Genomic DNA, 24,232 nt, shown 5'->3' on the forward strand with positions numbered 1-24,232 from the left:
AGCACCGAAGAAAATCGGTGCTGCTGTACTAAGCACAGACATTGACAGTAATTTTTAAAGGACATAAGCAGCCACCAAAGCATTGGCAGATCATCCAGAGCACAAACATTTCCTGGAAATACTTACTACACTTAACATCACTTCAAAAGTTCAAAGAAACAGCAGCATATCTTTGGTTAACTTTAAGAGAAAGGTGATGTTTACCTGCACTGAAGCTGTACTTTACCCACACTGTTCTTTGTGGTATAGAAAATACAGGTGTAAAGAACCTGCCAAGACAGGGCTATTTCCCTGAGGATGGCTGAAAGGGATCAAAACCCAGATAGGACAGAATAGCAGAAATCAATTCTAACTTGGGATAAAACTGAACAGGAATATTGAGAAGAAAGTGGGAAGCACTAGAAACTTTTTTTTTTCTCCCTCTAAATCAACTGACCCATTCCAAATCCATGCACAAATCAGAAAAACCATCAGTATAAGTGGATCTACGTCCTATGTGCATGGGAAAATCATAAAGACAAGCTTTAACATTGTAATGAGTCCTGAAAAGTGACAACACTTAAATTCCCTACAGCCTGTTACACTTGAAAACAACAACAACAACAAAAAGAAAAAAAAAAAAAAAGAGGGGATGTAAATCCTCTATTTCTGGGCTTCAGAGCAAAAGTGGCAAAACTGGCCCACATCTCTGCAATGTGGGGATGCTGAGTTTTGTCAGACCTCAGCTGTATCCTGGCCAGCAGCTCCTCAGCTATGCAAATAGCCTACTGCAATCACAGCTCCTGGCCTAATTCTGAGCTATGTTACAAGGAATGAAGTCAAGGGAAGCTGAATTAAAAAGGAAACACTATGTTTTCTATGGAAGCTTTTCAGGAAGGCTTTGACTGTGTAATAGGGAAGAGACTATAGGAACCTGTATCTTACAGAAACTTTAATTACTAAAGCTACACAGCCCCAGTCCAGCTGTTGTAGAACTGGCGCATTCCAAACACACAACCCCAAAAAACCAAAACCAACCAAACAAAAAAACCCAACTATAAACCCAAAGAAAACCTAGATAGCTTTTTATCCTCCAACCTAACAAGTAGGGCTTTCTTCAGATTTCTCAACTAGAAGGAATTCATTTCTTCAGTGTCCTGGCCCACCCAATCCTTAAGGCGCATGTGTTCTTGTTTTCGAATTTGTTCCACAAGAACAACACTTGGTGTCACCTGGATTTGGAAGAAAGGGTAACAGGACAGGAGTCTCTCAGTTGATGCTAGAAGATGTGATGCACAGCTCTCTAAACCAGGCACTGTGGTCATACAGCCACATGCATTTCCTATCACTGCTGAGTCCACCCTGCATCCTTGTGCCTGTCTGTACTTGCCTCATCCATCTGGAAGCCAGGAGGAAAAACAGCAGGTGGACCTAGCAGGACCACCACGGAAGCTTCAGCATGTTCCTCTCTGCACAGAGGGTATTCCTGCTGGAAGTCAGCAAAGGGCTGCTGGCTGTGCAGCTCCCTGTCGCTAACACCTGCAGCATCCCATCTAATTGCTGCTTGGCCTGCCAGAGTATCTGAGATGTTTGACAGCTACTCTGTCAATGCAAGCTGCACTGGCTCGTGGGCAGGCCTGTTCATCATGACAATTATTAGGGTTATGTTTGCCTTTCATTAATAAAGAAACACTCCCCTTCCCCAGTCCTTCTGCATCAATGGAAAACATCAGCACTAGCACACCTACACACAGGTGAGTGTGGCTCTTTCCTCATGTGTTTATTGTTTTATGGGTTTTTAGGAGTCACACTCCAAATGTGCTGCTGTCTCAGCTGTCACTGCTTATCACATTACAATAACGATCGCGGCTTTCAGAAGCCAGTTCAGGTTTAATCATCGCTTCCCTCCAAGCTGTCCATCACAGGGTGGTCGCCAGGCAACAGCATCAACAGACAGGGCTGTGGGTGGCTGGTGAGGAGGAGGAGGATGAAGCACACCAGAGCTTGCAGGAAGGAAGAACTCACGTTCCTATGGGAGAGGGAGGCACAGGGCCGGCTAAGGTTATCTGATGGGATCCCTGCTTGCAGTATGATGAAAATAACAGGGATTTCAGTGATTGCAAAATCCAGTGTTTTGGTGGAGGAAGAAAAGATGACAGGACCTTGGCCCATGGCACAGGGCACAGTAATGCAGAGCTGGGTTCCTTGCTCCAGCTCTCATAGGTGTCCATGGTCCAGCTCCCTCCATCACAGGTGGGCTGGCAGAGCTCTGCTGTCCTGCCTGGCTTGCAGCCATGGGCACAGCCTGTAGTTAGAGACAGCTGGAATCAGCCACATTTATTCGTTTAACAACTTTAAAATGAGTTATTTGGGAGTGGGTGGGGAGTTTCTGAAGACAAATGAAAGGCCACATGTCAACTTATAAAAGTTGAAAATGAAATGGAAGGCAACACTGATCTTGGAGTTTTTCATCCAAAAGATGAGCCAGAGAATGTTTTGTTTCATTTTGTTTTTCAGGAGATACACAATTAAACAGGCATTTGTCATTTAAACAAACAGATGCAGATCTGCATCAAAGCATCTTTGGGTTACAATACCCTAAATTGTTATTGCTAAACTTCAGCAGCTCTTCTGTAGAGATGCTAGATCACTGGATCCAGGCTAAGCCCAGATCTATATTCTTATCTCTAGCCTAGGTATTAAGTTTAATGCATCTGCTGTTTCACTCGTGCGTCTTTTATTTACCTGTTTATCCTTTCCTTAAAAAAAAAAAAAAATCATCTATTAAGTTTCACTCAATCAATGTAAAATCAAAAATTTATTTGCAGATAGTCATTTCCAAAATCTGATTTTGTTTCTAATAATGATTAATTTAAAGCGTTTCTCTTTCGTCTATAGAAATGCCGTTTTCCTCTTCGAAACCTGAACCAAAACTCAACAGAAAACAAATTAATTTTCCATATCATATTCTTTGGCACATACAGCTTGATTTTCACCTCAAGTATGATTTTTACATATATTTACATTTACACATAGGTAAATTCTTCAAAAAAAAAAAAAAATACGGACAATTTGAATATTCAGTGGAATTCGTTTCTCCTTGGTCTGTTTTCATAGAATATAAAGTGAAAGGTACTGGCAACACCCTTAGCCAAGGCAGGGAACATTAAGCTATTTCTAAAGGTTTATACCAACCCAGGCACACACAGAGAAAGAGAGAGTATGACCTTTTTCACCTATTGAAAATATACCTTAGATTTAAAATAAAATTTTTCCATGCAAACCTATTCCAAATGATTAAATGGGGTCCATTCCCCCGTTACTGAAGAATTTCCCACTGATTTCTGAATCAGGAATTTTATGATTACTCCATCCCCCCTCCGAATAAAAAAAAGTGCACCTGACAAAATCATATATTGAGCAGGGACAATTTATGAAGAGAAAAACAACACTACGTTTGTTATATAAAATATTTCTCTCAATGTATTTTCTCAACCTTAAATGTAGTGGGAGAGGTGAGACAGAGGGAGGAAAAGACATCTGGGGAAAGACATGGGATGTCTCTGTTGGGTTATCTAAATAGTCTGAGATTTTCTAAAAAGCCTTTCACTTCCTTCCTGAAGACCTGCATGAAAATGATCTGCAAGAGCTGTTGGCACTGCTGTCCTTAAATAATCACCAGCAAAGGTGATATAAAACCTAACACAAACAGCATGTGAGTACTGATGATGAGTTGGGAGCAGTGTTTAAGGAATCAAGAGCTTCCCATGTGCAGCTGAACACGCTCCAACCAAACAAAAAATCCCCAAACCAGCCCTTCCATGCCTTGGGAACATGTTTGCCTTGAAATGAAAATTGCAAATCTTCCCTTTCCATCTATTCTCCTTCATCTCTTGATTTACCATATTTGTGCAAAGCATGGAAGACTCTGCAAACGGGCTCTTAGGTTCCAAGAGGCAGCAAGAAGTGATACACAGGCCATGGAGGACAAATTCCTGGTGGCAGTCTGAAAGCTGTCTTGATGAATTTCAGACACCCTCTCTAAACACCAGCCATATCTTCATGTACTAGATGCACTCCAATATTTTTGCCAGCCCAGACAGTCCAAAAGTATCTTCCCTGCTTTGCTGCTTCTGCATTAGGAAATGCAATACTAGGGGGAAAAGTAGCTTTCTTTTTCTTCATGTGGACCACCTCTCCAGGGGTGAAGGTGACAGATGGTTGCTGGTATCATGTAATTTGCTGCCTTATTCACACTTTGTGGTCTCCTTATCCTGCCTTGAGGTTCCTCAGCCACACTTCCCAGCAGCACAGCATAGGTCAACCTCTTCATGTCACCCTGCCAATCACTTGAGGTGGGCTTTGCCTCATCTGGGCTGTCTCTGAGTTTTCCTTCCACGAAAAGAGAAATCACAAGGCCTGTGACTCCGTTTAACTTCCTACCCCTGCAGAAGCAGTTCTGCCCCTAACCACAGCACAGGGAGCAAGCATTAGAGGCCCTGCCCCAGCATGGGCTGCTCATGGTGAGGATGCTTAGCACTGACATCCCTCCATAGCAGCAGAAATAGGTCTGACTTCCCATCTTCTTCCCCTGCATCGCCTAAATTTCCATCTCTTTTCTCAGCCTTCTCCTCCCCTCTCGCCCCACGTCAGAGGCATCTCAGCACTGCTTGCCCCGAGCATGTCCCTGGCATGGCAGCACACAGGGGAGAAGTTCAGAGGCAGCTCTGAGTCCCAATGTGCTATCACACGAGAACATCACTCCCCTAATTAGGGACAGAATGTGAGGTTAAATTAAGTTCTTGGAGACCCTCTAAAAGAAAGGAATTACATTTTAGGACATATCCTTAAATATCCATTTCCATCTTAAAGCACTTTCCTTTTATGTTCCCCAAGGAGAGAAAGTGTGGTACCAAGTAAAAGTGTTATTTTGTTACCAGCACAGAGAATTAGGGATTAAGTGCTCTCATGTTAACTGTTGTTTGATTTAAGAGACAGCCAAAAAAATTGCAAGTGGCTGAAAATCATTTTACTGCATCAACTTTTATATGCATTTAAAATTCAAAAATAATTAGTCTATCACCCAATGCTGCCATTTGAATTGGAATCAAGGCCCATTTTCATTTCACATAGAAATGTCAATTAGAGCTGTGGGAGTCATTGATTTTTTGGTTTGCTGGCCAGATATAAAAAAAAAAATTGAGAGAAAAGAAGTGCCTTCTATCAGTCTGATTCTTTTTCTCCTCCTATGAAATGAAAACCTGAGTGTAGCTTTGGCTCTGGATGAACAAGAACCAACAAACACAGTTTTTATGATACTAGTTGCCCAAATATAGGCAAATACAGTTTTAGATGCTCTACTATTCCCAGGCCTGCACACCAGATTATGACGTAGGGCTCACAGGATGCTCTTGCCCTGTGAAGCAGCAGCTAGAGGCAATGCCATCTCAAATGTCACGGTGTGGGGCACTGAATCAAGGTATTTATATCACTGGATCATTTTTAAATATAGAATGAAGGAATCGGAAATCCATTTAAAAAAAAATGCTGCCTTGAAACAAAACAATGAAAAAGGCATTACATGTAAGCTTTCATGATTTTAGCTTGCTTGGGGCTGTTTCTCAGGAGCCTTGGGATCTAAAGGAAATCAGTGTGAACCTATGAAATGCTCTGGCCAAGCTACGACAGTATTTTCCAGAGGAAGAGGTCTTTGATGGGGCAGTTTCACTCGCCTCACTGGAACTCTGCACAATGTGGGGGTTGTATTCAGTCTGGCATAGTAAGAAAGGCCCAGAGGACACAAGATTGTCCAAGGCCAATGCTAATCTTGCAGCCCTTCACATGTAAAGCTGAACCACAGCTGAATGGGTCAGAATGGTCTCTAACCTCTCCAGAATGAATTGAGGACTTCTGACCTCCTTGCTTCCCCCTCTGGACAGCCCTCATCATGACTGCCAGGTCAGGGAAATACAAAGGTCTTCTTTGAAGTCAGGAGGAAAGGGGGAAAAAAACTTTTCTATTATAAAGTACAGTATTAAGTAGATTGAAAACTATAACCCTATTGCTTTATACAGTTTATAGCCTCTCAATATTGCAAGAATGCCATTGCAACTGTCAGAGCTCTTCCATTATTCTCCTTAATCTTCCCTCATGATAAGATTTGCATATTCCACCTGTCAGTCCGGGTGGAAGCTCCTCACCATCTCCCAAACTTTCACAGAGACCAGATTCACACAGACAAGACTTTCTTCTTGTCCTCAGGGATTCTCTTTCACCCACTGCTTTCGCTCAGTGCACAGCTATTCTTATTAATGATTTCCCACGTATCCTATTTCATATTCTGTATAGGAAAAGCCTACGTTTTATCCGGTCAAGAAATATATCTAGAGATGGACAGCAACACAGAAAAAAGAAATACTATGGCTATTGACTCATTTTTGCCAAATCAAACACACACACCCTCCAAAAAACCCACACACCTCAAAACATTCTGGTTAAATAAAGTCCTACTCAAAGTTACAGGAAATTGTCCAGTGTCTTCTCTCACTGGAGGCTTGTTTTTAAAGGATGCTTCATATGTAGAATGGATGTGAAGTATTTTATGATCTACACAGTAGTAAATCCAGTTCAGAAGACCAAAATTTGAAGCAGGGGACTTTTAGCAATACTATATTTTTACTTGATTTTTTTTCTGGTTTAAAGCCTCATTTTTGTTTCCTCACTTTTTATTCAGCCCTTTCTAAATATATTCTCATTAGCTTTAGCAAGAGATTAGCCTGAAACAGTCTCTGCATCTGGTGCATAACACTATTAATACTATTACATATTGTTGTAATATGTAAGCAGTAGATACTACATCTCACTGAAGTATTTTAATGCAGGCATGCTCCTCAGATGAATCTTTTTGGGGACCTGCTTCCTGCACCTTAGGAACCAATCTAAATGCAAAGTGACTGACAGTGGGGTCATTCCTCACTGTGTGTCTCACTGCGCATCTGGGTCTGGGCTCCACCTCTATGTTCATGTCCTTAAAACTCCTCCTTTATAATAATGCAATTGCCATAGGAAGAAGGGAGCAGTAGGCTATCAGTGCCATACAACACAATGTCGGTCACTCATGGGATGATGTTTGCAGATTCTTCATCCATCCCTGGCAGTTTTACATTGGAGCCACAGCTCTACCAGCAAGGGAAGGACAAAGGCTGCCAACTACAGCCTGCTGCATGAACACAGCATCTGAGCAAAGAAGTCTTAGAGTGAGATGATATGAAAAGTGACATTTTGATTGTGATACCCCTTTCTGGTGTGAACAGAACACTGGCGATTTAATGTATTTTTGCCATGACTTTGCTGTCTCACTTGTAAAAGAGAATACATTTCTTATCATCTGCATGGAATGCGTTCATAAAAAGCAAAAATCTGATTCAAATTAGAGCTCTCGGGTACCTGACTCCTAGAAATTCACAGTTCACTTTCCACAACGTGTCTTACAAGCAGATACAGAAAGAACAGTGCTTGCTTGATTTAGCAAACCAGAGGCTGAAAGGGAATATGATCACTGCCTCTAAAATAATTCCAGGGGGCGTAAGTGCCAGGAAGGGAAGATAACTTTAAATAAAAGGTACATGCACAAATGGGGAAAAAAAAAAATCTAAACTGCCCAATGGCAATGTTAGAATAGAAATCAGATAGAAGTTTCCAGCAGCCAGGAGAATAAGGCTTGTAAAGCTATCTGAAAAGGAAGGCAGCAATAGGAGGGTTGAAAGAAACCCAACTGTTTTTAAGACGCAGTTTGATCAGTTTATGGCTATAGGATGCAGTACCTGCTGCGGCCCTGTGCTGTTCTTGAAGTTCCTAATTTATAAAGTAGGTTTGAACACTTCAACTCAAAATCCAACAACAGGTCATTCATAATTACTTTGTCCAGCAGGAAATACAACACACTGGAAATATATAGGTACATTATTATTCTGCCTTACCTGTACCCACTTTGTCCTGTCAAGTAAAATCTTGCAACACAGAGTCTCATCTTGCCTAAAAGCTCTCTCATAAGAGACCTAACTCTTCCCCTGTTGTCTAGTGTAATCACTTGACAACAGCAGTGATGACCTTGCAGGTTTCATCCTGCACTGGACCATCAGTTGTATTGATTTTCTGCTGTGGATGGAATATAAAACCTGTCTGGCCATGATTGTTTTGCATCTGGTCCAGACTCCACCTCCATCAGTCTTTTGAGGATCTTCTATTGTGGAGGACCTATGAGAAGCCCCGCTTTGTCTTTCCAGCCATGTAAATCACAGAAGTTTGAACCACTGTTTAAAGATATCGTGACCATGTGAAAGCCAATCCCCAGAGATCTACACCAATGTCTGGCCCAGGAGAGCATTCAGTCCAGTGCAAGGCAACGGTAAGCTGCCCTATTAAGTAAATGTGAAACCCATGCTGCTTTCCCTCACTGCACACTTAATAGCACAAACTATAGCATCAAGGCTCTTGTTCAGACTCCCTTGCCTTCTGACCTCCTCCAGTTTTTTTGCTCTTTCTCCAGGATACCTTCAGAGGCACAAGTAAGGCACTGATCTCACTCCAAGCCAGGAGAGGACATAAGCAGTCTTGTGTCTTGTAAGCTCTGAGCCATCCATTTCCCAAAAGCTCGTAATGGACGTCTCCTAGAGATTTGCTTCTCCCCATTTAAACCAAGCCCCTCTTTTAGCTCCTCACACAAATCTCTGCTAGCTGTTTTCTCCTAGTCTATAGCATAGCATTAAGGGAGCTATGGGGACTCCAAATCTACAGTGTCTAATACACCACATCAGGAAGCACTTTTGCTATCTCTGTGAACTAGAAAACATGCCAACTTCCACACCGATGATGAAATTGCAAGAAGTGATACAAAAAGGCAGATCTCACTTGTGTGTCATTTGAGAAAGATTTTACCTTACAGGATCTTTTACTCCAGTTACTACAGAGGTCAGTGGAAAACTCCTCAGGATGTATCAATGCACGTAAATTAAGCAACACCAGGACCCATTCACAGACTCAATAGTCTATACTCTTATTGTATTGCCAAAATGGTTCCAGGTAGGGTGCTGGTATGGGCCAGTTAACACCTTCCTGGATCATTCCCAGACAGTCTGGGGCTCAGAAAAAGCCAAAGACTATTTACAGCACCCAATTTAGCTGCAGCCACTCTCCTCTGTTTTGCAGTTTGAGAGCTCAGGATTGTGGAGATGCCAGTCAGCCTTGTGTGGCCTTGCCCACCTCCACTGGAGCAGAGAAAGCATGAGGCCAACCTGTGTTTTAATACAACACTGGATACACTCCTGGCTTCTTCCTCATCAGACATCTGACATCCAGTCTCCCTACACCTATGCTCTCCTCTGGGGAGCTCCTGCTGGCTCCACCAGTGAAAAAGCTAAGGTAGACAGGAGGGATTATCTTACATGTGCAGCATATCCCTACTGTGTGAGCTGGGCACGCCCCAAATGTCTAGATAGGGATATTGTGCTGGTGGGCAAGCTGTCGAGGGAGTACCCAAATTCGTTGATAGGCCAAAATAATCCCTGATATAAGACAATTTAAATTCATGGAGTTATACCTGGATGACTCGGACTATTATTTACCCTTCTTATTGTACCTGTGGCCAGGCAAACAGCAAGTTTATTCTCAGACCAGAATGCTGTCAGTGAGATGGTGCACACACTCAACATGAAATCACAGCCAAGGCTGAAAGTATCTGCAAACACTAAGAACAATCCCTTATAGAAACCAGGAGTCCTTTCAGAGGTCCCTTCTCCTCCAACAGAGGCATTGTAATTATACCCAGGATTCAAGGAACCACACTGATACTGGCAGAATCAAATACATTGCAACAGAAAAACTTGGTGCTGATAGTGCTTTAATTTTCCAGCTTTTCCATCTAAAGAGATTTCAAATATTTTGATTTTTGTTTTGTTTTTTTCCTGTACTGACACAGATGCCACAAACTATGATCATCTTCATAGTGCCCCTGTGCCTGGGTGAAAGGCAAAAGCTGTTTGACAGCAGCATTTAGGGAGCACATAAAATGAAAACATGAAGAGGTGTGTTGCATTCCCTTGCCATGGCAGAGAAATGCAGGCAGGAAGCCAGCAGCTACCACTGCTGGAGTGTGGCTGGAACACCAGGGTTACACAGCATCCCTCACAAGCAACACCATGGGATCCCCAGAGATCCCTGTGCAGGCAGAAAGACATATGTTGTACCCTAAAGAAAGCATTTCACCCCAACCCACTCCCAGATCTTCCACAGATGAGTCCTCAAAACCTTCAGGGACATTGGGTCAGTGCCACTTTGGGCTACCTAATGAACACACTCTATTGCTTCACCTGGGCCCAGATGAGCCTGTTGAGCACCCAAGTCCTGTTGAGACCCAGCTTCATTCCATGTTGCAAGGGGGATGCAATCACAGCACAAGATAGCACAGCGCTGCCAGAGCCCCCAGTAATCTCCCCATGTGCAATATAACCTGCAGCTCTTTGGGAAGGACAGTAGCGAAACATTTCCCCACAGCTCCCTGAAAACATTTGTACACCATGACACTAGGAAATATAACAAATATAATAGGGAAGTAAATCAGTCCGTGGCATTAGTAGTCCATACTACTATAGAGGGCAGAACCACAGATACATGTATGTGTATACCTAACCACACGTATAATAAAACACATATATAATAATAATGTATGTGTCTTGATAAATATATAGATGAAACATAATTGCAGTGATTGACCTGATAAATGTACAGATGAAACATAACTGCAGTGATAGACCAGGAAAACCGATGCCTGCTGGATGACTTTTTATATCAGAAGCTTTTTCTTAGCAAATGGGTCACTTTAAACCAGCGTCAGCCTCAAATCAATTTGTATGAACAGACCTGAGCTCCTACAGGGCAGCTTCTCTTCACACAACTACGTAAGAGACAGGCTAGCTGAGTTGTGAAGAAAGGGGAAAGTTCTTCAAAACAGAGATCACAAGTATTCCTCTGTCAATTAATTGATTAAAAAGCTCCTGATAAGACCATAAAACCATGTCCCAATTAAGTAGGGCTGAACCTCACAGTGAGGTGCTTATGACATCCGCTGTAATTCTAAATTGGGTGGCTGTGATATACCTCAATACAATCTATACCACGAGGAATTCATAATGATTAGACCATTATTTCATAATGTTGCCAGGCTCCTAGGACTAAAAGCTGAAAAGGAGGTGAAGAATTTCTGCCAAGCAGCCAGACACCTGGCATTACAGCTGCAGACACCTTAAAGGAGAAGAGCCCAAGTCCCCCTTTCTCCTGGGAAGTTGTATGGGGAACAACCATGTGGTGCCAGCATTCTTTTCTCTCTTACTAGTGTTCTGCTTGCTGTCTCTAAGAGGCAAAGTGACAGAAGTTGGAGCATTCAGGCAGGCAGTTCCCCTCACTTCTGCTAGTCCACAAGCAGAGTTAATGGCAAGCAGAAAGCCCACCAGGCAACTCGCTCTGCCTTTCCCAAGCATAAGCCCTTGGCTCCAGGTTGCCCCCGCAACAGAGGAGGAATACAGGGCTCAGGTTACCAAGTTAACTTTAATGCCGTGACCATCGGTCCCACTTGGAAACCAGTCACCTACTGCTGTAGCTGGTTTTGCTTTGCTTGGCTTATCTTGGAGCCGTTCTGCTGTTATTCCGGGAAAGAGACAAGAATTGGCTCATTTTAACACCTTGCTGACAAGAGGCTAAAAGCAGCTTTATCCCTTGCACACAGGCACCTCGGAGATAAAGTCCTGAAGCCCTCCAGCATCTCCCTATCAGGAGAGCCTAGGGATGAGCCCTTGGGCTGACGTGGGCCCCAGGGCTAGGAGGAGGAGGAGCACTAGCACCAGAGCGGCTTTCCCAGGCCTTGCTTGCAGCTGAGCCTACCAGGCTCCCGGCGGAGGTTACTCTGGGGAGAAGGCAGGGTGCAAGGACGGATCCCCCGGCGAAGCGACCCTTCCCCTCCCCGTCACAGGCGGTGGTTTATCCCCCCCTGCTCCCAGAGGGAGGGAGAAGTGGGCTGGAGGGGGTTGTGCTCTGGTTTATCCCTCTCTGCCTCCGGGGTGAAGGAGAAGGGGGTTGGTTGGAGGGGGCTGTGCTCAGCGGGCGGGCGGCGGAAAGTTTTTTTGCTCCAGAAGAATGGCCCTTTTGAAGCACTTCTGCCCCACTGCACACTGCTAAGCGAAGCCAATCCCCGGCGCCCGGAGGCGCAAAATTCCCTCTCGAAGAAGAATTAAAATCCACCACCCCCACCCTATTCCCCTCTCCCCCCCCCCAAAAAAAAAAACAAAACGAAAAAGGAAAAAAAGAAGGAAAAAAAAATGGGAAACGCGGACAAAAGCACCCCTCTCCCTCCCGCAGCCCGCCGCGGCGGTACTCACGCTGCTGTTGTGCCCGGACCAGTGCACCATGGCTTGGTTGTGCGCCGAGTCGCCGGCAAGGGCGAAGGTGGTGCTGCCCAGCCGCAGCTCCTCCAGCCCGAAGCGGGCGGCGCCGGCCTCCCCCGGCTCCCGCCCCGCCGCGCCCCGCGGGCTGCGGCCCCGCCGCCGCCGCACCGACCCCGGCCGGCCGCCCGGCGCGGGGGAGCCCCGGCCGCGAAGAGGTTGGTCCTCGGCAGGAGCCGCCGCCGCTCGGGGTCGGCTCTCCCCAGCCACTTTCTCGGTGTCCCTGGTCACTCGCCGGGTCTCCCAGCCGCTGAATTTCGTCCCCGGGGGAGCTGGAGAGAGGTTCGCTTGCAGCCTGGCATCCTCCGCCTCCATCCCGGCCCCTTGCCCTCTCTCACCTCCCTTCTTCCCGGGGAATCTCCTCTGCTCCTTTTCTCCTCTGTCGGTCCTCAAATGCATTAGTAATCCCTGCTGCGGATGTTGCTGCTGCGGCTTCACCTGGGAATGGCAGGATCTGCAAGTTATTTCTGCACCGGTAAAGCCAAAAGTGAAGAGGAAAAGCCATGTCCAGTATAGGAGAGCAACGTGCCAGGCTGGGTACCAGCCAGCAACTTTTTCCATCGCTGCTGAGTGCTGATGAGTGCGAGGGAGAAAGAGCAAGAAGGAGAAAGCAGGAGCGAGAGAGCGGGGTGCTGCCGATTTACCCGCCGCGGGGTAAACACAGCGAGAACTCCACAAAGTTTCAGACTCTGCCGTGTTAGATGCAGCCGGGGGCAGGGGAGATTGCGCTTTTCCTCCCTCTTCTTTACCCCTTGTTTTCTTTTGCTTCTTTTGCACTTTTCCCTTTTTCCTCTTTTTCCTCCCCCCCCCCCTTTTTTCTTTTTTTTTTCTTTCCCCCCCAAGACTGGCGTCGCTGACTAGGCTTTTGATGGAAGGCAAAGCCACAACCACACGGGGGAGGAGCTGAATTGAAATCAGAGAGAGAGGGAGAGCGAGAGGAGCAAATCCTGGCTGGTGATTCTTCCCGGCTGCCTCGGTGGAAGTCTCCGCTCGCTCCTCTCCCGCTCGCTCTCTCTCTGCTCGCTCCCACTTCGCCGCTTCTGCATCACACTCCTCCCGCAACCGCCCCGCTAGGACGCCCCGCGTGTGTCGTGAGCGATTGGTTACTCACCCACCCCCCCACATACACACACATAACACTTCATGAAGGACTTACTTACCCCAACTTTTAAACTCACATCTTCCGATCCGTTCCATCAGCTCAAACCCCTAAAACCCACTCCCCAACATACTAAACCCATCGCATATGGTCTTGGAAGCAAACATGCAAAGCGAAGGAGCAATACATACATATAAAAGTACATACATGTGTGTATAGTGTTTCCAGAGGATATATTTTAACTCTGTTAAGTGGGCTTAAATGACTGATCAGGCTCTGAAATGTCCCTCTGAAACTCCTCAACCAGAGCTGCTGGGAATAGGCAGCTGTGCTTGATTTGACAGAGGGAAAGTCACATTTCTACCCCTCCGTTCCCTCCTCTGCCTTTGCTTCGCTCTACTGTCATTTACAGTAGCTGTCGATGTTTCAATAAATCACTCGGGCATGGCAGAGATGTACTCACATAAATGCTGATGGAGACAGGGACAAGATTTTGGAAATTAAATGGCAGCAGTTGGTGGTGGGAGATGGGGAGAGAGATTCTCCACCACTGGTTTATCAGAACAAAAAAAAAAAAAAAAAAAAAACCCTTTCTGCTCTGTCTCACATTTTCAGGACCAGCAATTTCTCCCCCAGGAGCTGTGCTCGTCTCTCACTAGATCTCCTCCCCAGGGAGCAGTCACAAACAGTAGCCAGAGGAGATCACCAAACTCTGCAGAGATTGGAGCCTGCTGGCCATGGGAGCCACTGGTCCCTTACCACAGGCAGCATCACTGTCCACGCAGGACAGTGGCCCTAGGTTTAACAGGCACTTGCAAATGCCTACACACTTGTGGGAATTAAAAGACTCTTCCACTGAATTTTATTCCACCCCATCTTCCTGCTCTCACTCCTTCCCATTTGATTTCCAGGAGAGTTCAGTTTTTAATTAATGTTTTTAACGTTTCCTTCCTGACATGGAAGACTTTATTGTATTTTTTGGCAGTGAATTACAGAAAGAGATTTACCGATTTGTTCCACATTCTTCTAGAGATTTCACTCAAATGCTCACTGGTGACACGTCTTGGGATATTAGCACAAGACCACAGGTGAAGGGAGACTCACAGTAATTGAAGCTGGGCATAACTTCATGCTGCTTACAACAATGATGGATTGTCTGCAGTGTAACCACCAGACCTCAGCTAAATCTACCAATTAACTGCATACCTGTTCCCAGATCTCCCAGCTAAATGGTTACTATTAGTTGCAGCCTGCTGGTAATAATAATTAACACTTTGCATTTAAACAGCTCCTTTCCTTTACTAAGCCCAAAGCTCTTCACAAAGGCCACTATTGCTGTATAAATGGGGAAACTGAGTCACAGTGTGAATGGCCAAGCAGTAAGGATTGGAGATGGAACTCCCTTATTATCAATCCACTCTTTTGTTTTCTATGCAATAGAGTGACCAGATGGATCTATCCCAAACGATGCACTAAAGAGTGACACCTTCCTAGGACAAGTGTCTTAAAGACCTTTTAATCTAAAGGGATGAAATTCAAAGAGATGACTGGGCGATGCAGAAAAAGAACTTGGAAGAGGGAAATTAATAAGAGGCCAGAGAAAATTTCTTCTGGGATTGTCATAGAGATTTGCATGCCAATGAGTGGCTAAGGCTAACGAGGGAAACAACATAGCTGTCTCATTTAGGCAGATTATAATCTCTGGATTGTGATGAGTGACCAGTGATAGATGTGGATGTGCCTGCGATGGTGCACACCTTATATACTGTGAGAATACCATACCTGCAGAGCTCTTCAACAAATGCACGCAGCTCAGTCATGGAGAGAAAATACTGGATCCAACCTGAGGGCCACAGCCTCTTTTTTTCATCATAACCTTTTTTGTCAATGAATATAGGACAGAGATGTACAGTACAAGCCTTTCGCTCATCCCTGTTTCTAGCTATCACTAGTTTAGGAGCTTCCAGCAGCAGAAATTGCACCTGATTACTTCTGTTTAATAGCTACGGATGGACCCATCTTCCTTAAATTTGCCTAATCCTTATTTACACTCTTGGTGTCTGAGGCATGCTGTAGTACTCAATTTTGTAGTCTGATTATGTGTGCTTTTGAATACTCATGGTCTGCACTTAATCTGAGCAAGACATTTTAAATTGCCGTAATCTAATCTTGTTGCCAGCCATCTTTCTGCCACAAATGCTGTGATGATTGAGCCATCAGAGATATGAAGCCAGAGTCTTTGGCACAAAAGAATAATCCCTTGTCTTTTGATGTAAGGGGTAGCTTTCTGAGTTGGGAGCTACAGCTATGCTGTCATGAGAGAGGGTTGGAATTCATATACTCAGCCAAAAAGAAGCACTGGTGTGTAGTGACTGAACTCTCTGGCAGTGCTCACAAGAAAGGAAAGGCTGCACTCGTGGGTATCCTGAGCTGAGGTTACACCCGATCTGATGTTTCAATAGCACAGACTGTATCATATGCCCAGCTTCAACCTCTGATGAGAATGTGTTTTCCCAGAACTGCTATGCTGCCTGATCAGAAGACTGCTCTTATATTTCACACAGCCAGTGTTGCCTTGAGGGAGGAGAGAGGGGCAAGCCCTGGCAGACAGGGAGAGGAGACACTTGTTGGCACAATAAAACAAGTTGTGAGAGCAAATGAAATCTGCAGGTCTCAGCTGGCCTCTTCAGTCTCTGCCTTTAGCAGGATAAGCAGTGGCAGGGGGTGTTCCTCTTTGCCAGGCAGGAGCTACTGCAGAGGCAGAGGTCTGCAAAAGGGTTTGAGGAGGTTCTCTCTTTCAGTGTCAGGAAGCACAAGGAGGAATCTAGAGAAGGGAGGAGGTGGCAGTTCTGGGCAGCTGTTGCAGTGAAGGAAGAATCTTCCTAAGGATTTATATAGCATTGAGGAGAGAAACAGGAACAGAATGAAAGGTCCATGAGTACACAAATCTTCATTTGGGACTGGGCAGATTCAGGGCCGGGTGGAAATACAGGCTTGGTCAAGGATGTAAATCCTCACAACAGTGATTGCAATAATCTGCCATCTGCAGGAGTCCATTCCTCCAGAGTGTTTCACACTCACAGTCAGAAACTACTTGTGAAAATGTGGTGCTGAGATATTTCCTGGCTCCTCACGTTCCCTGTCTTCTGAAACATGCTGGACTATGTAACTTGTCTGATGGAAGCAACTCAGGGACTATGCTAACATTGCCTGCACTTTGATGGAGTAGAAAGAGGGAAAGAGGAATGAAAGGATGGAGAGAAAAAAATATAATTAAGTGGGCTTTACCAGCTGAGTTTTCAATATGGAGCAGGGATATAGCACAGCCTGGTCTATTTTGCACTCAAATGTCTTCTAGGCTAAGCAGTATAATCTTTTCCTGGTAAATATTTGTATAAAAAGGATTTAATGAATCTACACTCATTTTAAGTCATCAGTTTTCTCTTTTAAGACTGTGTAATGAAGGAAGCCCAAGAAGAACACTACTCCATTGATTCCTATCAAGCCACGGTGAGTGATGAATAATGTAGTTTGACATTACACATAATTCCTTCAAAAGGAATCTCTGTTTGAAAAAAAAGAAAAAAAATTACAAATCAGGATAAAACAGTGCTTGTTGCAATTTCCCTTAGGAAAAAAAATCTTGGTTTTGAAATGTAAATATAGTTTTACAGTTTTTTACAACTCTCTTTTGAGAGCTTTATTTATTTTTTTTTAAAGGTTCTGAATACTTCAGTCTTCAAATAAAATAGAGATTAATTATATACATCAAAACAACTATTTCCAAATACCTCTTGTTCCACTGAACAAATGGAAATTATTTACCTATGTAGCTTGTTTTTTAGCAATATTTAGATAACTGTTACGTAGGTATTATCAAAAGTAAATCCTAGGACCTCACATAGGGGCAATGCATTTGGCACACAAAAATTACTTGAAAAAATCTGAACTGAAATAAAATCTCTGTCTTCTTTCCACTGAATTTCATTTCCATCACTCAGATTATTTTTGGAAAGGTGATTGAACTATTTATTTTTAACACTAATAATTCCTCTAAATTAATTAATATGAAAGCTCTCCTTTGTTATTCCAGACAATCAAGCCCCAAACCCGTGCCATCCCCAAATTAAGCTGCTGCAGCTTTTAACAGGGGCTCCCATTCATCTGCAAATGTGATGCGAGTTTGCTTTAGTTGCCATAAATATTAACAGCAAGGGCTTTTTGTTCTTTTACTCCCTCTTGCTGCAGCCTGTTGCAAAGACTGAGTTTTAAAGTAATCTCAAAAAAAAAAAAGTGCAAGATTTTTCCACTTTATAATTTAAAGAGCCATTTTGCTTTGCTAAATCCTCAGATGGAGATTTCAGATAGCAATTTACCTGGCAAGAAGAGCTGGGTGGCAAGCAGATTCCATCAGTGTGATTGTCCCTAAGTACAGGAAAGTAAGTACTCAGCACCAATACCTGGTGCCAGTTTTCCTGAAAGCAGTGTTTATACTGAAATACCTAATGATGCTTATCAGCCAGCAGCTCTCTCTGGGCACAATAGGAGCTCTCTGGATCTTTCTCCTCTGGAAAATCTCTCATGTAGGCTTCTCTGTTTCACTTCCACTTCTGGATCCCAAGGGTTCTCGCACCATCCCACCACAGATGGCAAACCTCATACCCATGGCACAGACTCTGCATTTTACTTTTTGGGTCCAGACCTCCTTCCTGCTGTTACAGCTGCAGAGACTTCCTGGGCCAGCTTTGCACAATGATTTCAGTGATAAACCAAGTGTGAATTTGCCATGGGAGGAAGGCAGCATATGATACATGCACCCCACCACCGCCTCCCACTGCCCCCCCCTCCAATGAGCTTGTACTCCCAGTCACATGCTGAAGCAATACTTGTGTGGCTGCTGAACTACCACATCCACACTGATGTTGGCTTTAGCTCTCTTTGCCACTATGCCTATGGATCCTGTTATTTAATCCCATTTCTTCTCTAGTGTCATCTGCTCCTCTGTGCTCCCCTTGCATTTCACTGGTCCAGCGATGCTCTCCCCTTGTTATCTGGAGGCATCAATCCATTGCCACCCTGTGCTCCTCAGTGCTGCTCCCATGTCAGGGATTACCATGGACTTTAGGAGCTGAAAACACCCCAGGCCAAACAAGACTGTCAGTGAGAAAAACTTCTGCTTGGAATTCCAAGCTGGCATTCTGTCTTGGTCAGCTTTTGCAGCCCAAGAAATCTGGAAAGCTGCCCTGAAAAGCTGGTCTTAGATTCTGTCGGGTTTTGTCGTTTAGTTGAGTGTAAAGTACAGTTGCAAGGACTGCACGTACTGAGCTACTGCTCTGAGCTTGCAGCTAAGGAAAAATCTGAGCTGGAGCTCAGAGCTAGAATGAGGTTTTTTATAACAACTTTTAAACTAGTAAACATTAGCAGAAGGAGGAAGCCTGAGGTGTATCTCGTAGTCAAGCCCTTCACCACCAATATGAATGATAACCACAGGGATGACCCAGCAATTGTCACATTTCATCCTGACTGTTTTAAAGCAACCCCATAATACCCAGAAGGTTTTTGCCATCAATAACTGAAATGTACGCTGTGGACATTTCCAACCACATGAAATGCAAGAATGTAGCCAGGAAAAATGAAAATGGTTTTAGCAAAAGCAAATAACACTTGACCAACCTGATTGTCTTCTGTTACTAAATAGCTGACTATTGTAACACTGGCTCCCACAGCAGTCTCATGGTAAACTGAGGAAGTATGGGCAGGTCAAAGCAATTGAGAGAGGTTTGAAAGTTGGCTGGATCACCAGTCTGGACTGGAAAAAGACTGGGGACTGTACTGGGATCTCTCTTTGTGAATAAGGCAAATTGCATATTCATCTGCCTTTGGCAAAGCATCATCAGGAGATCAAAACAAATTATGATCTCCTTCTTAGCACTGGGGAGGTTGGACATGCAGTACTGTTTCTGGTGTGAGCCCTCCATTCCAGAGGGACATGGAGAAAACTGAGGAAGGTTACCACAGGCATGTATGTGTTCTGTAGCTGTATGTTCCTTTCTCTTCTTTTCCTTGGGTGGAGATGAAAACCTTCCTTCCCATGACCAACAGAGGGTCTCTGCAGCTATTCAAAACCAGTTGCAAGTCATTTAGCTGTGATCATTGAGTCATTTTAATTCCCTTCTAGGCCTTTCCTGTTCCTCAAGAGAATCGTGGCTGTGGGATGCCTCTAGTTGTCCTGCAACCTTGAAATTCTGCAATATTATGCAGACTGATCAAGTGCAGATAATAGTTTCCTGTGAACAATAAATACCACTCAACACATCTTCCATAAAGTCAGGATACTTCAGTCACATAAATCTTCTTAAAAGCCTAACAGGCATAAAAATCATTTGTATTTTCTCCCTTTTTCAGACATAACTGAACTTTAGTCATCACTGAGGAAGTTCACCTGACATTCTATCGGCCCTAGGTTTATCTGTATCGACAAGACAATAAAAATTCTTGTCTATCACTCTATCACTGTCACCTTTGGCTTCTTCACTTGGTTGTGGAAGAATTTAATGGAAGTAAGAGAATAATGATGAAGAGAAAAAGATTACAAACTTAATGGCCTGTGAATGGTGTTTATAGTTTGTCATCATTACAGATGGTGTTTTCTTGCTACTGCACCTTGCTTGACTTCTCTTAGCCAGAAGTGTTGACAACATCGAAGTTCCAGGTGCAATTAAAGATAAAATTCCTAGTAGAAAAAAGAGAAGACAGAGAAAAAATATTACTCTTCTATCCTACATTTTTATTGCAAGAAAAATAAAACATATAAAAAACACCCAAGAACCTTTGAGGCTGATGGAAGATGTGAGCTTGCCCATTTATCGTATTTTGTTTCAGAACTGAAAACATGATCAGGCAAAAATTTTTGTGAGGCAACTCTGTCCTGCTTCACTGGTACATCATTTCTTAAGTCATGGTCAGAAGTCCTTTTCTGGAGACATTTGCATCACTCACAGATCAACCAACACACTTTTCATACACACACTCCCATGGTACAAAGCCAGGAGAGAGACATCTGGCCATCAGTTAAAGCTGTGTTTACTAACCCAGCTCATTTCTGCCTAAAGCAAGTTAGAGGATAATTGCATGAATTTTTGTGCTACATGATAAGCAGTGTGATACTTTCCAACAGACATCCACAATCTGAACATCACAATGCATAGTCAGAGACATCTGGGGCACATGTTTGGAAGGGTGATGGTTTCAGAGGATCTATCTGGCCAGAAACACAGATGAAGAGAGGAAAACTTCCTCTGACCTTTTCTTCCTCCAGACTGGTAGCTTCTTCAACAGCTTCTCAGATCTGTGGCATCCATCTACCATTCTGTAGCTTGGTGGGACAGAGAAAGTTATACCCTCTAATGAGGGCAGAAGTAGTTATGAGAGATAATGTGTCAGTCTCATGTTTGGTGAGAAACCACAGTCTTCTGACCAAAGTATCAGGTCTTAGAATGGGCGGTGGAAAATCAGGAGAAAATGCAGAGGAAATCCATATTTCTATGTTGTCAATCTTTTAGTTGTGAATCATGTAGTGAATTTTGAGGTCTGTTGTCAATCTTTTAGTTGTGAGTCATGTAGTGAATTTTGAGCTCCTGGTATCATGGTTTTATATGAGATTATCAACTCTCTTCCTTTGTTTTCTTTTCTTCCTTTAAAAAATCCCACCAAAAAAAAAGGAAAAAAAAAAATCAAAAAAACTACTAGTCCTCCTAACTGTGGAGAACAGAATGAAGACAAGGCTCTTACTGGCTCAAAATCTAATTTGAATTAGGTAAGTGTTTCAACACAAAATATGAAACCAAAGCAGTCAAATTTCAATATTCCATTTGAGCACTTTGAAAATGAAGGGTTTCCTTTCTTTATTTTTCCTCCTTAAAAAATGGTTCTGGAGATAATTTGGTCTGCCTGAAAGATTTTTAAAAATATATACGTTTTAAATACATATGTAAATATATATACATGAAAGGAAAACAAAATACTGTTTTGGAAGTGGAACAAACCGTTGCATTCAGCTTGAAATGAATCTTTAATTTTTGAATCTCTTTTGTTCCTTTTATACAATCAGTTTGGACAGGGAATTAAAAAAATCAGTTATTCATATGGCATTAATTACTTAAGATGCTTGCCAGAACACCTTGCAACATAAAAGAATTTCTTTCCATGAGTTTGGTACTGGGTTCAGAGCCCTTAGCAATTTATCTGGGACATCTGTGGGTGTAGCAGCTGGAAGATTAAGCTATATAAAGCTCGTATACGGATACTTGCTTCTGGTAAACAGGACCCTGATAATGCTAATTGATGTTAAGATTAAATCTGATACTAGGTATAAGGGTATTCTATAAAATAATTTCAAAATGAACTGAAATTATGTCAGTTTTCAATTAATGTCTTTAAAAAAAAAAAAAAGAAAAAGAAAAAAATCCCCTCATGTTCAGTCAAAATATTTTCTTTTTGAAGAATGAAATATATGAAATAAGGATGATAAAAAACAGTAAGTCTGTCTAATACATGCACATGCACACAAAGGTCAATAAATAGCCCAAGCAGTGGAAGAAACTCATAAGCGATGTTTCTGCTGATTTCATTGCAACCATTCTCTGAGATTCCATTTATTTTCAGGAGTGTTTACCCTCTGTGTTTAATATCTATTCTCATATCAAGGAAGCATGGGGAAAAACTCCATTTGAATGTATTTTCATGCAATTAATAATAATTCAGAGTTTCTGTTTTCTTATGCCAAAATTGTGCTTGCCAATGTTTGGAGCCCTCCAAACGCATATAGTAGTCCAAGTCTGAATTGCTCTGATTTTCTCCTCCATTTGAAACAATGTTTTTTCAAAAGATATTAAGTGTGCTTCACTTTTGTATTTGTTCAATCCAAAGTAATTTTTAACATTTTGATAAAGACTCTTTGATATCCTGTTTTAAAATGGTTTCAATTTTCCAGTCTGGCCAAGTCTCCGTGTACATTTCAGTTCATTTATGACTGATTGCAATCAGTGGGAGTCTTTTCATTGATTTCAGTGAAATTTGGTTCAGATTCATTTGCAGCATAACTTACATATGTTTGCTGTCATGGAAAAAGCCAGCTATCACAGCAGCAGCAGCCAGGGAACTTGAGAGAGCAAGGAATAAATCAAGGATCTCAGACCTTGCTTGGGAGGAACTTAAGCAAGTCCTGGTTTATTAGTGATGACTGCTCTAAATAACACATCTTGAGTGTCTGCTCTTTCACTGCAGTAAGAGCTTCTTTTCTGATTCAGTCTCTCCCAGCAGTCAGCTCATTTTAATATTTAACATGGTGCCTTGGTCTCCTGCAAGATTCCCTTATTGTGATTTCAAATCCTCATTGACACACTCTGGGCATTGTACTGCCTTCAACATCTGTCGAAGGACTCTTTGAGGTGGTGCAAACTCAACATCTTTTACACAGTTCAGTTCTTTTTGCAGCTTCCAAAACAGGCAAAAATAGATAAACAAGGCATGGGGCCTGGATTGTTTTCCTGGTTTGTTTTTTGTTTTGCCACGCCACATAGGTGCATCTCTCTGCACAATCTTATTTTGTCTTTCTTGCTGTTGTTTTTGCCAGACAATGTAATTATCTTGATTGGTGGGTGGCCAACAAAGTTTTAATTAGATCCAGGGGGATTTAAGCAGGCCTATGCGCTAAAAAAAAAGGCAAAAAAATGTTGCTAGAATTACTGTTTGTTTATCTTGTGAGGCATCGTCTGCGAAATATGATGTTGCCTCTTTGCATTTCCAGTTCTGTCCTCTCTTCTCCTGCCTTGTTCTTTCACTTGGTCAACAGGGAATGGTGAACTGGCGTTAACATCCGTGTACTGAGGCAACACTGCCAAGCTGTTGCTGCTGCAAAATGTCCAGCAGCTCAGCCCCTGCCAAACAGAGCCATTGGTCCTCCAACTTGCTCCAGTTCAAAGGAACATTGGATGCATATCCAGCTTTATGGAATTGGTAACAAGTGATTTGGGGCAGGCAGTTGGCATGGACAACAGTGAGCAACACTGAAGGCAGGGAAAGGACTGTACTGGGGAGGTCTTTCTGGCTGGGTATAGTTATTAATTTTTGACTGAAAAAGGGCTTTTTGTATTTATTCAGTTGTCTAAAAATACCCCAGTAGTGAATTAACCTGAATGGGGGGAGAGGGACAGAAAAATGTGTATTGATTTTCTAAAAGCAGGCAGGAATGCTGTTATTTCCCAATTAACATTCAGCATTAGAGAACAATCCAGCTGGAAAGAAACAGCTAAGCAATACCAAGCTTTTTGCTTTCTTCACTTTTTCTAGTGATATTTTTTTCTCATTTAACTTCTTAAAAAAGACCCTAATAACAACTTGGGCCCTTTCTTTGGCTAATGGAGATTAACTTGCAGACTCCACTGGGCTGACTATGAAATAACTGTGTAGGGGGGATCCAACAGTTCATCCTGAAGCAAAAGGCATGTTCATCTAATCAAGGCTGCCCCTGTTCCAACGTTGGAGAAAAGTGCAAGAGGAAAACCATCTGAATGCAGTATTGGTGGTAAGGATTCTTCTCCATAAATCCCAGAGCAGGTCTGGGATTCTGGAGGGACTGGTGGTAAACCAGTAGTCTGATTTT

The 24,232-nt window shown here is 43.2% G+C and overlaps 1 protein-coding gene across 4 annotated transcripts in view; it reads right to left on the reverse strand.

Annotated features, from left to right (window-relative positions):
• The window catches only part of LOC115608805 (VPS10 domain-containing receptor SorCS1), a 288,946-nt gene extending 275,455 nt beyond the window's left edge, over positions 1-13,491 (reverse strand). For 2 of the 4 annotated variants that reach the window (XM_030488155.1, XM_030488153.1), the window contains exon 1: positions 12,408-13,490. In XM_030488155.1, coding sequence (XP_030344015.1) covers positions 12,408-13,031 — 624 coding nt within the window. In that variant the 5' untranslated portion in view covers positions 13,032-13,490. Of the gene's footprint in view, positions 1-12,407 lie in introns of all 4 variants that reach the window. The other 2 variants (XM_032919968.1, XM_030488156.2) reach the window with 2 other exon arrangements.
• Between the last annotated feature and the right edge of the window lie 10,741 nt (positions 13,492-24,232).

The sequence above is a fragment of the Strigops habroptila genome, chromosome 5 (assembly GCF_004027225.2).
Source record: "Strigops habroptila isolate Jane chromosome 5, bStrHab1.2.pri, whole genome shotgun sequence".
Classification (NCBI taxonomy): domain Eukaryota; kingdom Metazoa; phylum Chordata; class Aves; order Psittaciformes; family Psittacidae; genus Strigops; species Strigops habroptila.